The following is an 18,173-nucleotide window of genomic DNA, read 5'->3' on the forward strand; positions in this document are numbered from 1 at the left end:
TTCAGTGAAGTAACTGGATATAAGAGTAACTAAAAGTAAATCATTAGCCCTCCTATATACAAACTAACAGGCTGAGAAAGAAATCAGAAAAACAACTGCTGTGGGTATCGCTCTGTATAAATAAAATGCTGATTGGCCAGTAGCCAGGCAGGAAGTATAGGCAGGGCAAGCAGAAAAGAGAATTCTGGGAACAGGAAGGCTGAGTCAGGAGACGCTGCCAGCCACCGCCATGAGAAGCATGATATAAGATACCGGTAAGCCACGAGCCACGTGGCAAGGTACAGATTTATAGAAATGGGTTAATTTAAGATATAAAAACTAAGCCGGGTGGTGGTGGCGCATGCCTTTAATCCCAGCACTCAGGAGACAGAGCCGGGCAGATCTCTGTGAGTTCGAGGCCAGCCTGGGCTACCAAGTGAGTTCCAGGAGAGGTGCAAAGCTACACAGAGAAACCCTGTCTCAAAAAACCAAAAAAAAAAAAAAAGATATAAAAACTAGATAGCAAGAAGCCTGAGCCATTAGGCCAAACAGTTTAAATAACATAAACGTCTATATGTTTATTTTATAAGTGGGCTGCGGGACTGCAGGGGCTTGGTGGAACCCAGAGAGAAACTCTCCAGCTACAAACAACACTCTTCACAATAGCCACAAATAACATAAAATATCTTGGTGTAACTCTAACCAAGCAAGTGAAGGACCTGCATGACAAGAAATTCAAGTCTTTTAAGAAGGAAATTGGGAAAGATATCAGAATATAGAAAGATCTCCCATGCTCTTGGATCAGTGGGATTAACATAATAAAAATAGTCATCTTACCAAAAGCAATCTATACATTCAAGGCAATTCCATCAAAATTCCAACACAATTCTTTATAGACCTCGAAAGAACAATACTCAACTTCTTATGGAAAAAAACAGAAAACCCAGGATAGCTAAAAGAATCCTGTACAATAAAAGAACTGCTGGAGCATCACCATCCCTGATTTTGAACTGTACTCCAGATCTACAGCAATAAAAGCATCATGGTCTTGGCACGAAAACAGACAAGATTTTCAATGGAATAGAATCAAAGCTCCAGACATAAATCCATACACATATGCACAACTGATTTTTGACAAAGAAGCCAAAAATTATACAATGGAAAAAAGAAAGCATCTTCAACAAATGGTGTAGGTCTAATTGGATGTTGGCATGTAGAAAAATGCAAATGGATCCATATCTATCACCCTGCACAAAACTCAAGTCCATGTGGATCAAAGACCTCAATATAAAACCAGATACACTGAACTTAATAAAAGAGAAAACGAGGGAAAGCCTTGAACACATTGGCACAGGAGACAACTCCCTGAACAGAACACCAATATCACAGGTACTAAGATCAACAATTAATAAATGAGATGAGACTTCATGAAACTGAAAATCTTCTGTAAGGCAAAGGACACTGTCAACAGGACAAAACAGCAACCTACAGAATGGGAAAAGGTTTTTTCTAACCCCACATCTGACAGATGGTTAATATCCAAAAATATATAAAGAACTCAAGAAACTAAACATCAACAAACCAAATAATCCAATTAAAAATGTAGTACAGATCTAAACAGAGGCTCTCAACATAGGAAACTCAAATGGCTGAGAAGCACTTAAAGAAATGTTCAGTGTCCTTAGCCATCAGGGAAACGCAAATTAAAATGACTCCAAGATACCATATTACACCTGTCAGAATGGCTAAGATTAAAACCACAAGTAACAACTCATGATGGTAAGGATGTGGATCAAGGGGAACACTCATCCATTGTTGGTGGGAGTGCAAACTTGTACAGTCACTATGGAAATCAATATGGAGGTTTCTCAGAAAATTAGGAATCAACCTACCACAAGACCCAACTATACCAATCCTGAGCATATACCCAAAGGACACTCCATCCTACCACAAGGACACTCAACTATGTTCAAAGCAGATTTATTCATAATATCCAGACACTGCAAACAACCTAGATGTCCCTTAACCAAAAAATTAATAAAGAAAATGTGGTACATTTACATAATGTAGTATTACTCAGCTGTTAAAAAAATAACATCATGATATTTGCAGGCAAATGGATGGAACTAGAAAAAAAATCATCCTGAGTGAAGTAACACAGGCACAAAAAGGAAAATATGGTAGGTAGTCACTTATAAGTGGACATTAGCTGTATAGTAAAGGATAACCATGCTACAACCCACAGACCCAGAAAGGCTAAGTAACAAGGAGGGCTGGAGGGAGGGGGCACATAAATCTCCCTGGGAAGGGGAAATAGAATAGATATCTTGAGTGGATGGGTAGGGTGGGGGATGATGGGAACAGGAGAGATGGAATGGAGGGGAGAAGGAGGGAGAAGGTGCTGGGAGAGACAACTGGATTTGAGGTGCATTTGGGGGGCAAGATGGAAACCTAGTGCAGGGGAAATTCAATGGAATAAATGAGGGTGACCCTAGCAAAGACTCCTAGTAATAGAGGATTTGGAGCCTGAACCAGCCATGTCCTGTGACCAATCAAGTCTTCCAGCGGAGGGATTTAGGACACCAACCCAGCCCCATAATCTTCAAACCTGCAATTTGTCCTATCTACAAGATGTGCTGGAGTAAAAGTGGCACAGACTTGTGGGAGTGGCCAACTGGTCCAGCCTGAGACCCATGCCACAAGAGGAAGCCCATCCCTGACACTGCCTGGAGCACCAGGACTCAGAGGCTAGATAGCCCAGAGACCTAGGATAGAACCAAACATGACAAGCAAAAAAAAAAAAATCAATGAAATGATTCCTAACGGTATTCTGCTATACTCACAGATCAGTATCTAGCCCAATCGTCATCAGAGAGGCTTCATCCAGCAATTGAAGGAAACAGATGCAGAGACACACAGCCAAACATTAGGCCAAGCTCTGGGAATCCTACTGAAGAGAGGAAGGAGGAGGGTCAAGGACATCAAAAGAAAACCCATAGAATCAACTAACCTGGGCTCATAGAGCCTCACAGAGACTGAACTAACAACCAGGGAGCCTGTGTGTGTCAGTCCTCTGCATATATGTTACGGTGATATAGCTTGGTCCTCTTGTGGGACTTCTAACAGTGGGAGCAGGGGCTGTATGACTCTTTGGCCAGCTTTTGGATTCTTTTCCTCCTATTGGGTTGCCTTATCTAGGCTTTATACTAGGGGTGGTGCCTAGTCTTAGTGCAAATTGATATGCCATGTTTGGTTGATATACTTGGGAGGCCTACCCTCTTCTGGAAAGAAACAAAGGAGGAGGGGGGCAGGGGGAGGCACGGGGGTGGGGGGTGGACTTGGAGGAGAGGAGGGAGGGGAAACTGGTCTGAATGTAAAGTATAATAATAAAAATTTTAAAAAGAAAAAAGAAAACTGCCTAGTATATCTATTTCTTTAGCCTCTGTGTAAAGTATTCTAAGAGAGTTGTTCAAATGCTCTCTCAATTTGAAGTTTTAATATTCCCTGCAACATAAAGAGAGCAAGACCTACATGATATGTCAGCATTTTCATCTAAGATCATCGCTAGGCAGGATATTCATGTAAATTCTGACAAATATTCTATTTTTAAAAATCTGGCATATTTAGATTTTCAAACAGTGATCATGAGGGTTTGGTACTGGGTCTCACCAAGTAAAACACTTTAATCTCTGCTCCTGTATCTAGACGGACCAAGCCAACTCTGCATTCAGTGTCTGCAAAGAGATACGAAGAAGGGGCCCTTAATTTGTAATACCATCCTAATTCCCAGCGGGGAAAACATTGGGCTGTGACATTGGAAGGTGGGGCCATGAGATGTCCCCCAAGTTAGACACAGTGTTCTTTTGAATTTTTGTTCCTACCCTATTTTCTGCCTCCAAATAGCCTTAAAACCCATTGTTAGTCCTTGCCAGGGGCCTCTCTGAGACCTAGGCTAATGCCTGAATCCAGGTCCAACTCAGGGCCTGTTTCTTGAAGATATCATAAAGGTAGCATTTTACTTCAAGCAGCCCTTTTGCCACACCTCCTAATGGCTACTGTATCCTCCCGTGGGGTGGACCCACCTCTTTACGCCCAAACATACCCCCCCCACTTCCGCGCCCAAACTAGCCACACCCAGGAGCACGTATATGTGTACTGTGGAACATGCGCAGCCTGCTGTAACAATTTTCGCCCGGGAACTGGGAGGTGCTCCACGGTGGGCTCTGTCTGGAAGCTCTAGTAATGGAGAGCAAGTACTTCTACTTCGACCTCGACTATTATGGGGTAGGCTTCTATGAGGAAGAAATAAAGACTGAATCTCAGCAGAGGACAACTTCAGGAGCATCCCGTAGATGCTTCGGAAGAGGTGGAAGAGTCTTGCATGAGCTGGGTGGTAAAGACCACACGAACCCTGAATATGACCACTACTATAACCGTGAAACGAACAAAAAGCAAGGTAGCCTCAATGAGCCTGGATGGAGAAGTATGGAGGGGCCTGGGAAAGCAGCTGGAGGAGTTTCTCATCACTCCAGCAAGAAGCATACAAAGCACCACAAGTTCACCTACGGGCAAGTTTGTGAACTGGAAAGGGTTTTCCGAGAAACCCAGTATCCTGATGCACTCCGAAGGTATGTACATGCTTTTTAAAGAATCCACTCTGTTTTCCAGGACTTTGGGCTCTTTTACTCTCTCCTGACCTCTGCTTCTTCATTTGAAAAAAAAAAAGTACTGTATCCTGAGTATTGAACTCAGAAGCCCTAGAAATGCTAGGCCAATTCTCTTCCCCCAAGTTACATCCCGATTCCATTTTACTTTGCAACTTAAGACAGAGTATAAAGCCAGGAGGCCGTGGCTCATGCCTTTAATGCCAGCACTAGGGAGGCAGAGCCAGGCGGATCTCTGTGAGTTCGAGGCCAGCCTGGGCTACAGAGCAAGATCCAGGACAGGCACCAAAAGTACACAGATAAACCCTGTCTCGAAAAACCAAACAAAAACAAAAACTTTGCCCTCTGTTTATTATGAACTTGAAATCCTGTCTCATCCTCCCCAGTAGCTGAGATTAGTTTGCTACCTGAGTTGGCCTCCTTCCCCCTTGGCCCTGAAACCGCAAAATCTTCAGCCGAATTTATGGTGGGGGTGAGGAAAATGGCCTCTGAGGATAAAGGTCAAACTTTTTGTGCCGGTTAAAGGTCAAACTTTCCATGCACTTTTGAAAAAGAAACAAGCCTCCATAATGCTCGTGGTGGGTGTCTCTTTAATTTCACAGTTGTTTTTTAAAAGAAACATAAAAGTCACTGTCAATACCAAGACTAAAGTGAAGAGTATGCAGTGTTTTCAAAACTCTTTTGGGAAAGCCTTTTCAGAGTGTTTTTATGATGCTAAAACAGAACCTTGTGCTTATTAAACCTTTGTCCCCGACCCTTCCTCTAGACTAGTGCATTATTTTGTTTTTTCATCCCGAGTCTGACTGCTTCAGCTACCACACACAAAGGAAATCATGCAGAGCTTGCCCTTTTCACAGTACCCTGTTTGTCTCAGCATAATGTCCTCAATGCTCATCAGTGTGCTCCTGCATGTGGCAGAATTTTTATGTTCTGGAAGCTGAATGTTACAAAGGCATCTTTGCATATCTATTCTGCTTACTTTTCTCACCACCTGTGAAGGGATGTCTGTATGGGTTTAATCTGTGGCCCACATGAATTGTTCTTTGCTTCTGTGGACAAATACCTCTTTAACTACAAGTTTTAAGTCTTTTGTGGTATATACCAAGAAACTGAAATGCTGGGTTTATTAATTTTATGTTTACTGCTTTGAACAGTCAATGACTCTGTTCCTTTGTGGAACAGATAATACCATCCACAGGAAATCCTAGTTTTGGGGAGGTGAGGACATGCCAGATCCCTGGGGATCACAGTGAATATGGGACCAGTGGTAGATACTGTATCAAAAAAATAAACTGGAGCCAGGCGATGGTGGCGCACACCTTTAATCTCAGCACTCAGGAGGCAGATGCAGGCGGATCTCTGTGAGTTCGAGGCCAGCCTGGGTTCCAGAACTAGTTTCAGGACAGCCAAGACTACGTAGAGAAACCCTGTCTCAAAAAAACAAAAATAAATAAATAAACAAATAAATAAATAAAGTGGCTCATGGGGTAAGAGTGCTTAAAACACAAGCCTGAAGATCTGTTTGTTCTCGAAACCCATTTAGAAAGCCAGAAGTACTGATGGGCACCTAAATTTCATCAGTCCTACAGGGAGGTGGGAGGCAGACACAGGAAAAACCACCACAATGTGGTGATCCAGAGACCTAGTAGGCAGCATAACCTCAGGAACAACAAGAAAATCTCCCACTCAACAAGGTCAAAGAGAAGAGACTCCCAAATTTACACCCAAATCTACTCGAACTGCCCTTTGGAACACTTGTATTTTCCATGTCTTCCTCTCTCTCTCTCTCTCTCTCTCTCTCTCTCTCTCTCTCTCTCTCTCTCTCTCTCTGTGTGTGTGTGTGTGTGTGTAATATTATGCAATATATATATATATATATAGAAATATGTAATGACTGAAATATTTTTTAGAGCAAGATGACTGACCTGCAAGCATGTCTTCCTGGATTCAGACCCATACCCAATATCCACACAAAACATGAGAAGCTGCACAGAAAAAAATGAACACTGCTGTAAACAAATACAAATGATATAGTCAATTATCAGTGTATTTCCCAATTCCTTATTAGAATTTTACTTCCAAGAGTATGTGTGTGAGCATGGCACAACACCTGAACATGTGGATGTCAGTGGAAAATCTGAGACAGTCTGTTCTCTCCTTCCATCCTGTGGGGCCCAGGGATTGAAATCGGATCTTCAAGAATGTCATTGTGTCCTTTTACTCACTGAGCAATCTCCCTGGCTGCGCTAGGGAGTTCTTAAAACAACAGTTAGTGTTTTAACAAGATGAAGTCACTTCTAAAGAGTCCTATCTGGGAAAAATGATGGAATGAGTATTTGCTGAGGCGGGGGCAGGGATAACAAGATAACAATGTTGAGAAATCATATAGGTGCACTTTCCTTACCCCACCTCTGTCCCTTTCTCTCCACAGAAAAGCACTAGCCCAGCTCATTAATGTGGATGAACGCAAAGTGAAGGTCAGTAGAGACTCAGCAGGGCACTGCATCTCAGACCTGCTTTAGGACAGGCATGGCCTTGTCTTCCACACCCGGAGCTCCTGGGTCCTTTATGCCTGCTTTATTCGGGCAAACAAGAGTAGAGAGTGTTTGAAAAAGTAAACTCCAGCTAGTGTTTCTTCCCCATTTCTGGAAGTAAAGGAATATGTTTTCCCAAAGGAGAGCAAAACAAAGAAACTGGGTCTCCCATTCTCTGTGTGAAAGGAATGTGTTTATGTGTGTCTAAATATAGCATATATATGTATAACTGATGTATATATGTTAACACACCTGCATATCCCCTAATTAATACTGAACTATGTGTGACAAAAAGATCTTCTGCACAGTATTTCTGTCTGGAGTCATATTGGGACTCAGGATTGCCATGAGAAATGCTTATGTGATGGCAAGAAGAAGTATTAGCAGGCATTTCAATTGTTACTTAAATACATGCACATAGCTGAAAGAGTGAATGGATAAATATGGAGCAGGGGATGGCTTGCCTTTATACACAGTGAGGAAAATTGTTTAATCAAGGTGAAAAGGATGTGGGATAAGAGCTGAAAAGCCCTTGTGGCTAGCTCTTCTGATTTTCTTTTGTAACAGTTAGTAAGATGGCCGGGACAAATGCAGCTCTAAATTTAATTTCCCCAGGTTGATATCTTGTGTCAACTCTGAATGATTGCCCCAACTCTTCTTTAACTGCAAAGAAGGCAAGGACTGACAGTTTTGAAAGTCTGTCTGCAGAATAACTCTGATAGTTTCCAGGAGTTGGCACACAGCTGGTTTTCCAAAGGCTTCTGCAGAAGAGTGAGTCTGGTGCTGTGTGTGCTAGGCCAATTTGTTTACTGGTTTATAGTGGTGGTGGAATGGGCACCAGGATTTCCTGAGCTGTGAGCACATCTTCCACCCTGGGTAATACTTGCAGTCTTGAAAAGTTGGTGAGGAATTGTAAAGTCTATTCTTCTGTGAAGGGAAGAATGTCAGTCCCATATAAAGTTGCATATGTTTTTCCACCATAATATTAACTACTCAGTATGATAAACCAGCCTCTATCTTCATCTGATTTCAGGCTTGGTTTAAAAATCAGAGGGCTAAATACAGGAAAAGACAGACAGAATTGCTACTCAGCAGTGACACATCTGATACCATGACCAACTTTTCCCCCAAGATGGATGAAGATTCTGACAGCACCTCTGATCCTGAGGAACCACAAGGGTTCCTCTTGTGCCAGCAACATCTTGGCCAATCCTGCTGGTGATGAAAACATTGTCTTGTCCCATACATTAGCAATAAAGACCAGATTTCTCCAAATACTAGTTGCATTTCTCATCTCGTTCCCACAGAATGAGACAACACTTTGTTCAGCTTCCTGCTAAATGGAGGCCAGAAGAGAAGCCCAAAGCTTGGACAAGAAATGGCCTCTCTTCTACAGCAGAAAAGATAAGAGGATATGGTGGCCACACAGCTTTTATATGCAGAATGGGCTTCTGTCTTCACTCTGATGTGGCTTCCTAGGTGACTGTCACCATCCTCCTTTGGGGATCGGTGATGTAGTCTCCTTGGGCATAGCATCTCTTCCTCATGAGGAACATCTTGGAGAGCAGGAATGTACACAGAGCAGGAATGTACGTGTGACACCGGGAGCAATAGTCATGACAAGTTTAAGGCTAAACCTTTGCACACAAAACTCTACAACGACTCAGTGTTAGCAGTGAGGAGCTGAAAGGGTATACTCAGATTACGGAGGGAATGGGAGAAGCCAGAGAGGGGCAGGGAAACCTGGTTACTAGTGCCCAGGAAAGAGAAGGCTCCCAGAGTAGAAGTGGGAGGTGGGCATCTGTTTTATTTCCTGTAGCTTGGCAACAACTACTTGTTCTACAATGGGAATCAGATTTTTCTTTTCTTTTTTTTTTTTTTTTGGTTTTTCGAGACATGGTTTCTCTGTGTAATTTTGGTGCCTGTCCTGGAACTCGCTCTGTAGCCCAGGCTGGCCTCGAACTCACAGAGATCCGCCTGTCTCTGTCTCCCGAGTGCTGGGATTAAAGGTGTGTGCCACTACCACCTGGCTTATGGGAATTAGATTTCTATTTATAATTTTTTTTAATGAGTAATAATTTAATTTATTAAAAAATTCATTCAAAAGGTACATAAAACATGCAGGTGGTGTTACAGGGTTCAAGACCACCTGGGAAAGACTACCAGACAAAACTTCTTTCAATTTTAAAGATAAACCACTCACTTGTGGTGGATTCAGGAACCAGAAAATTCACATTCCTACATCCTATTCAAAATTTCCCTGAAATCCACAAAAACCCAAACAAATAACTAAGCCTTACCTTGCCTGTCACAGCTTGTTTATGGCCTGGCCTCAGGCAAGGAAGGAAGCAAACAACAGCAGCAACAACAACAAAAACAATTTTGGGCTGGAGAGATGGCTCACAGGTTAAGAGCATTGGCTGTTCTTCCAGAGGACCCAGGTTCAATTCCCAGCACCCACATAGCAGCTTACAACTGTAACTCCAATTCCAGGGGAATCGGCACCCTCACACATACATGCAAGCAAAACACCAATGCACATAAAAAATAAAAAGTAATCATCCAAAAGAAAAAAAACAAGTTTAATTTTAGAAACGTTGCAACAACAGCCCACCTTCTGCCCGTCTGAGAGCGGCTGCAAAGGGGAAAGACAGGGCCTAAGAGTGTCTAAAGGGGGAAGACGGGCTAGAGTGTCTAAAGGGGGAAGACGGGCTAGAGTGTCTAAAGGGGGAAGACGGGCTAGAGTGTCTAAAGGGGGAAGACGGGCTAGAGTGTCTAAAGGGGGAAGACAGGGCCTAGAGTGTCTAAAGGGGGAAGACAGGGGCTAGAGTGTCTAAAGGCACAAACCGCAGTTGTCTCAGCTCTGGGGATTTTTCTGCTATGTGAGGCATTATCATGTTTTTGATGTCGTTGTTGCTTTTCTTTTTTGTTTGTTTCCTGAGCTAACAGTGGTTAAGCAAGATTATATAAGCAGAATGGGTATATGGTTAGTATTTTAGGATAACAGTTACACAGTAAGAGTAAGGTGGCTCTGGGATCAGTTTCCTCTTTAGATTGCTGTCAAGACTTTAACTGCTGACAGGGCTGATGGTAGGGTCATGGTCCAGATAGCCTGTAGTCAACAGTCCATAGGCTAAGAACAAGGTCATGCTGACTCCTAAGTTTTCTTTTTTTTTCCCACACAGTAACTTAGTTCAAAACTCACTTTGAAATGGAGCTACTTTTGAATCATTACAGTGGTGAATGTTGTACAAATTTCTAAAAGTTGCTCTGTGTTATTATTTTAATTTTATATAATTTTTTGCTTAGGATATTTACTGGTTTGTTTTGAACAAATGGAAGCCTGTGTAGATGATGTTGAGAGTTTAGAGTGGAGGACACCTTAAATATCTCAGCAAAGCCCTTCCTCAGTGCCCTAGAAATTTCTAGGTATCCCTTCTTCCCTGCCTGCACAAACTCCATGTTGGACATTATTCCTGAATGAAATTGGAGCCTGCCAAGCTTTCATGGTCTTTAATTCTGGGAACTTCAAGAGAGCTTGCAGAGCTTGCTGGCTACTCTGGAAGGAATTATGGCTCCCTGGAGCAGGATTTGAGCAGTGCTGAGCCTTGTGAAAGATTGCTAAGAACTGTTCGATGCTATATGAAATGTCAGCTGTGTGCTGAACTATCTTTCAATTCTTAACTCTGCAGAGTCCTGTGATGATTTGTGTAAATGATCCAAAGTGTCAAGAGCTGCCTTCATCAAGGATCTCTAGGCCAGTTACAGATGATGCCAGGAGAAGACAAAAAAAAAAAAAGTCAAAAAACGTGCACATCTGGGTTAGCTGTGAAATTGTTATCAAAGCTGTGAGATTTTTCCGCTCTAACACCAGGGCTCCAGTTGTGTGTCCTCCAGACACGGCACAGGTTGGAGAAACTCTAGTCCATTAGGGCTCCTGCTACCCTTAGAGTGAAGGTAAAGTTTGCACAACAGGCAGGCTGTTATCAGGGAAGTCCCTCGGGCCATGATTAAAGGGGCTCAATGCTGGAGAATGTCAGCCTTAAGGCTTCCAGACATAAAGACTTGGTCTTATTGTCAATCACAGAAAGCATGAGAATGGTAGGTGCAGGGATGGTCCTCCAGGAACATCATGAAAATGTCCTGGCTCCTATGCAGTACACACATGAACATTACTCTCTTCCAGTTTTCCTTTGTTGTGGCTTCCTGTTACTAAGCCATGCCTGAACTGAACGGGGGAAAGGAACTGGTTTAACCTATGAGCTAGTTAATGTGATTATGGAAAAAAAACAAGCAATTCAGGTGCCTCTGAGACTAGAATTTGTAAAGTCAGTGTAGGTGATGCTTTCTCATTGCTCAATCATATTATGGGGTTTTGTTCAGGTATAGATGTTTTTCTATGGTGTGAGTTACATCCAGAAAGCCATGGGCAACTAGAACATTTAGAATGTGACACCACACACCTTATCCATTTCATCCATAGTGAGCACCAGCTGTGTGTCATGGCAGACAATCAGCTGAGTCCATTTTCTCTTCTCCAAATTTAGCATTTTTGTTGGCTTCTTCCAGAATTAGATGAGCAGTTCTAAGTCCTTAATTCCATCTCAGAGTCTTATCAGAGGATGAAATAAAGTCTGCATTCTGACATCTGACAACGAACTGTGCATCTGCCCCTTGCAACTCCTCTCTATGCAACACCTCTCTAATCTTTATTCTTGTTCAGGAGACTGCAAAGGTCTAGAAGGTGGTCCTAATATGCTGTTATATGCATGTGGGAATGCTGTTTTGCAAAGCCCACCTTCAGGATAAAGTCAATAACAAATAAGAAGGCACCCATGAGCTATTCAGACAGCACGGGAACTTCAAGCCTACAAGGTTGTCTAAGGGTACCTTAACCAGACACCAATAGCATACCATATTCCCACCTGCTGCCTCCATTCTAGGCCATTTAACTTCTAGGGGTCAGTAGTAATGACCAGCTAGCCCTTCCCATCCCGAGTTTCCGGTTCCTTGTTTTGCTCTGGACAGATCCGTTGTTTTTGCTGAATGTTTGCTTCTTAGGTACACACAACAACTGCTGCTGCCAGTGCCCGATGCTCTTGTTCATGGCCTCCTGATTCCGCTCACATCTCCTTCCCTCAAGAGCTTCTTCATAACAACCAATGACCGATCTGCCTGAATTCCTCAGTAGCTGAGATGACTTTTATATACCATCAGGCTTTTTTTCTTTCTTCTATTGACACTCAACTTGAGTGTCTTCACTATGCCAGGGATAGTGACGATGTCTTGTGGGGATCAAGATGAAATATTTCATTCAGTTTTTCATGGTCAGAGCAGGCATAGTTGGATCAACAGTCATAGGGACATTAGCTTTTATCATGGGAGATAAGAACTTTAAAAAACTAAGCATACAGGTTGATCATGATCTAGAAGTATTAAATTTTTCCATTTCTGAATTAAAACAACAGTTAGATTCCTTTAGAAAAATGGCCCTACAAAATCAGAGAGGCTTAGACTTCTCATAAGATAAGGGAGGCTATGTATGGCTTTGGGAAAAATCTGTTGTTTCTGTGCTAAGTAATCAGGAATAATTTAAAAAAAATCTTGCCGTGGTTGGAAAAAAACTCAAAGACAGTTAGAGTGAGAGAGAGAGAGAGAGAGAGAGAGAGAGAGAGAGAGAGAGAGATCAGATAAATAGTACCAGTCTCTGTTCTCTTGGTTTCCCTGGCTAACTACTCTGCTATTAGCACTTGCTGGGCCTTTAATTCTCATTCTAATTGGATTAACAGTGGGGCCATGCATCTTAAACTATATAGCCAATTATATATCAATTCAATAAAATTAATGGTCCTTAGGACCAACTATACTTCTTTAGAGCAGAATAAGTCCATAATATGACTCATTTACTAAGACCAGTGTGGAAAGTAACAGGCCCTTTGACCATAATAGTCCCCCAGACATTAACACAACTGACTCCATTCAGGCTATAAGACTCAGCATGTAGACAGCACCACCTGTCAAAAGGAAAACAAAGACCTAATCCATGAAAGTCCATAGTTCTGGGAAAGTCTCTAAATGTACTAACCTTGCTGTTTAGCTGCTGTAGTCCTGCTTCTGGCCAACTATTCCTATGAACTGAAGTATGTCCACTCCTTGGGAGAAGGAGATGTGAGCAGAATCAGGAGGCCATAAACAAGAGCATCGGGCACCGGAATGAGGACAGGAATAGCTCTATCTCCCTTTTCTTTTGTAGTCTATGGTCTATATTATGTAAAGCAACAGAGGAAGTACATTTAGTTAAACCATTAATACATAGCCACCAAATAGTCTCAGGTGCCCAATAATATTGTTGTTGCCCAGATGAGTTAACCCATAAGGCAGAATAGTAGGCATCAGAATATGGGAAAGTGCCTAGTTAAAGGTTTTGGATATTAGACAAGTTTCAGTCCCTTGTAAGTCCTCTGACATAACTTTGAGCTGTCCCAAGTCACAGTGAGTTTTGTTAGTCAGTGGGTTGACAGTCTAATTAATTCCTATCCCTATGTAGTATGTAGGCTGGGGACCAGCAATCCCGGCTACTTTCTGGCTAGGAATGATTAACTAAGTGGTGGACCTTGTCAAGAGTGGAAAATAATGGTGAGAAACCCTCAGCTTCCTGGATTTTAGGAGGTGGGATTCTGGCCCCAGATGTATTAATTATTTTGGAGGGGAGAGTTGGTCAGGGCTTTGGCAGGGGTAGGATATCTTTTATGACCCAAAAGTCTGGAGACCTGGGTGGGTAGTTTAAATCTATCCCTAGGGTCCTTTCCTGTGGTATTGTGGTGGTTTAAATAGGTATGGCCCCCACAGACTCATGTGTTTGAATGCTTGGTGCATAGGGAATGGCATTATTAGATGTTGCTTTTTGGGAGTAGGTATGGCATTGTTGGAGAAAGTATGTCACTGTGGAGGTGGGCTTTGAGGTCTCATATGCTCAAGCTACGCCTGGTGTGGGACATAGTCTCTCCTGCTGCCTGCAGATCTGATTGTAGAACTCTCAGCTCCTTCTCCAGCACCATGTCTGCCTGCATGCTGCCATGTCCTGCCATGATAATAATGGACTAAACCTCTGAAACTGAAAGCAAGTCCCAATTAAATGTTTTCTTTTATAAGAGTTGCCATGGTCACAGTGTATCTTCACAGCAATAAAGACCCTAACTAAGACATGTGTAAGTCTGGTTCCCCAGGTTTTCTCTATTTCTCAAAGGCCAGAATTGTTTTTAAGGAATTTTTTAAGGAAGCTTCAGTTTTACAATTCCAATTTTTTCAATGGAAACCTCCTTATTCCTGGCAAATAAGGGCTTGGCTGCAGGGCGTGCATAGAATTATAAATTCTGTATTCCTATCCCAAAACATAAACTCCCACATCTTTTCTTTTCTCAGTGCAACCAGGCATTTAAAGTGGGCATCAGTGAGCAAAAGTCAAAATTAATGTGGGTTCTGGTCTGTAGACATATTAGCTAATACCTTCTCTGTATCTGTCTTCCTCAGTTCCCAGGTCCAGGCCTAAGGGTGCTGGGATTTGGACCATGACCCTGTATTTATACCAAACATAAGACTCGGGAGGAGGTAGAGGAAAGGGAAGTGGAAAGTGGAAGGGCCTGGGACCCAATGAAACCTTAATTTTAAGGTGTCCATAGTCTGGAGACAGTCCATTTGGTATCATCCATGGCTTATAATCTCTTGACCTGGATGCAGTAGATCCATGATATAATGCCAGCTATCTCCACGGTCATGGGAGTGGAGAGAATTACTATGTAGGGTCCTTTTAAAATTGGTTTCAGCACCTAATTGGTTATCCATTGGTTACCAGACAGTACCACTATGCTTGAATAATGGAAAACTGGTGGTGGATTCTGAGGTCAGCTGGGTCTCTCAAATAGTCTGATGAATGGAGGAATGAAGGATCTGTAGTGACTTGAGAAAGGAATGATTAGGGAGTTCTACCAACTTCTGGTCTCTGAGCCAGGGAAGCAATAGGGAGGTCTTCCAAACATAGTCTCATAGGGGATAAATCTCTCCTTATGTGGGGTGCAGCAGGCCCAAAGCAAAGCAAAAGAAGGTATATTCACCCTTTGATGAACTCTAATGTGAGTTTTGTTAGTTTTTTTAATGATTTATTTTTTTAACCTGCCCAGAACTCTGAAGTCTATATGCACAATGAAATTTTCAATCTATTTCTAAAGCTGTTACTATTAAGTATATTACCATTACTTTTAATAGTAAAAGCTTTAGGGATTTTATAGAGGTTTTAGCTATGAAAGCCAGGCCATTGTTGGACACCATTGCTAGAGGGAGACCAAATCAAGGGACCAGTTCTTGAAGAAGCTTTTTAGCTATTATTTGAGCAGTTTCAGCCCATATGGGGGACACTGATACCACCCAGAAAGGGTATCTATAAAACTAGTAAGTACTTTTATCCTCCCCTGGCAGGATGGATCTCAGTGAAGTCAGTTCTCAGGATGTTGGCCTCTCATTTGGACCCTTCCTGGGTAAGGGCTCTCTGTTTGGATTTACTTGAGCACAAACCTGGCATCTGGCTGAGAAATCTTGAGCCAGACTGTCCAGTCTAGGTATAACATACCCTGGTCTGAGTACCTCAGAAAGTTCTGTGGACCCCAGATGAGTAGCCTTGTGAAGGTCAATTACCAGAGTCCAGCTAGTTGTTTGTGGTAGAATGATCTTCCCCTCTGGTGTCCTCTATTGACCTGTGGGTTTTAGTTGGCCATTTCATCCTCTATTTCTTTTGGTTGTACCAAGGAGTCTCAGGCATCACTGGGTTGGGATATGTCACCAGAATATCAATAGGCCCCACTGGTCTTAAGGCTGTGTGCCAGGCAGCCAGGTCAGAGGCCTGGTTACCTCTTGCCTCAGAGAAATTATCTTTCTTATGTCCTTAGCAGTGGAGGATAGCAGTTTGTAGGGAAAGCCAAATGGCCTCTAGAAGGACCAAGATTTTCTCTATTTTTTTGTAATGTCCATTTTCCCAATGGTGAGAAGCCCTCTTTTTCTACAGACAATTCCATAGATGTGCGCAGAGGCAAAAGCATAGCTACTGTCTGTGTATATGGTAGTGAACTTTCCTTTTTGTTGTCTGAAAGGCTGGGTAGATTGACCAGTTTTGCTTTCTGGACTGACTGAGGTACCTGTCTTGGGCACAAATCTTTTCAGGTAAAGTAATTACTGCAACCCCCATACACCTGGTTTCATTGTTTGTAGACGAATTTCTAAACAGTCTTATTAAATAAGAAACATGGAGCCAATACAGGGGTGAAAGCCATAGAGATCAGAGAAATAGTGATAGCCACCAACTAACCTTAGCTCACCACACCGCCATAGCTTCCCCAGAGAACTAGCTTCTTCCTGTCTAACCTGTGCCTTTATTGCCTTGCTGTTCTGCCTTCTCATTGGCTCTTAACCCAGCCACATCACTTCCTCATCACTGCCTGTCTATACAGACCTCCAGGTCTCTATGATTGGTACTGGGATTAAAGGCTCATGTCGCCACACTTGGCTGTGTCCTTGAAGGCACAGAGAGTCTGCCTGCCATGTGATTGGATTAAGGGCATGTGCTACCACTGCCTGACTTTTGTTTACGGCTGGCTATGACCTCTGATCTCCAGGCAAACTTTATTTATTAACATACAGATAAAATATCACCACATTTCAGCACAAATAAAACATCACCACAATTGTTCATCTTGTGACAGTCATGAATGAGCACCTGTGGTTGTCATCAGGCAAGAGGGTAGCAGGATTATTGATAGTGGGTTTCTCAAACTGAACTTGAGGGTGGTCCAGAGTGGGTCTAGTATTAGGTCACACAAGCATTTGACAGCTAGCAATTTTGTGTTCCTTGGGGGAGGGCCTTAATTGTGTGGGGTACTGTGAGTAGAAGATTCTGACCCAGAGTTAACTTATTTGCTTTTTCCATTAAACTGACAGTAGCTGCCACAGCTCTTAGACAGATGGGTCATCCTGTGGCTGCAGGATCCAGTCAATTAGACATATTTCAGTTAACAAGAATAGTTAGCCAGAAGCAGAACTACAGAAACCAATAAGCAAGATCATTACATTTAGAGACTTTCCTAGAACTATGGACTTTGATGGATTAGGCCTTTGTTTTCACTTTTTATGTGGTATTGTCTATTTGCTGAGTTTTATGGCCTGAAATATGCTTCCATCATGGAGTCAATTGTGCTAAGTTCTGGGGGCCTGTTACAGTTTCCAGAAATCTCTTTATGTTGCCAAACAGAAGTTCATACCCATTAAATACATGCTATTTCCCCTTGTTGGAGACCATGGCTACAACTATGCATTTTCATCTCCTGAATCTGAGTCCTTTAGCTATATCACGTAAGATGAAGTCATGCAGAACCTGCGCTTTTCAGACTACCATGTTTCACTTAGTAGTGTCCTCCAGGCTCATTATTGTGCTCACACACATTTGGAATTCTCCTTTCACAAGGCTGGACAATAAACCAAAGAGATCTTTGCAAAGATGTCGTGTGTTTTCTTTTATCAACATCTATGGAAGGGTATCTGGATGTACTTTGTCTTGAAGCCCATATGAATTGTTTTGTTGCTATGAATCAGGGTGGTCAAATCCCACTCCAGATCTAGGTTTTAGGTGTTTGCAGGGTATAACCCAGAAACTGAATTGCTGGGCAGTACGTTAAATCTGTCTCAACTGCTTTAAGTACTTACTGAATATCTTCCCTCCTGGTTGAACAAATTCATATCATTATTCATAGGCAGGGACTGGCTAGATTCCTGGGAGTTGCTGGTAAGACAGCCTAGTTAACTTGATCATCTCTAGGCCAGTGAGAGGTCTTGTATCAAAAAACAAGGGACGTTTTCTGTAGAGCTGGTTCAACACATAAAAGCATTTAGCAAGAAAGCCTGAGTATTTGAATTTGTTCTCAGATCCGCTTAAGGCCAGATACAGTGGTGAGCA

The 18,173-nt window shown here is 42.5% G+C and overlaps 1 protein-coding gene across 1 annotated transcript; it reads left to right on the forward strand.

Moving 5' to 3' along the window:
• The first annotated feature begins 4,182 nt into the window (after positions 1–4,182).
• LOC131899865 (rhox homeobox family member 1-like) lies at positions 4,183–8,434 on the forward strand. The gene is made up of 3 exons (XM_059251331.1): positions 4,183–4,607; positions 7,075–7,120; positions 8,211–8,434. The coding sequence occupies exons 1-3, from the start codon at positions 4,222–4,224 to the stop codon at positions 8,397–8,399; spliced, it is 621 nt and encodes a 206-aa protein (XP_059107314.1). The 5' UTR covers positions 4,183–4,221; the 3' UTR covers positions 8,400–8,434.
• Positions 8,435–18,173: the final 9,739 nt, after the last annotated feature.

Source organism: Peromyscus eremicus, chromosome X (genome assembly GCF_949786415.1).
Source record: "Peromyscus eremicus chromosome X, PerEre_H2_v1, whole genome shotgun sequence".
NCBI classification, from domain to species: Eukaryota; Metazoa; Chordata; class Mammalia; order Rodentia; family Cricetidae; genus Peromyscus; species Peromyscus eremicus.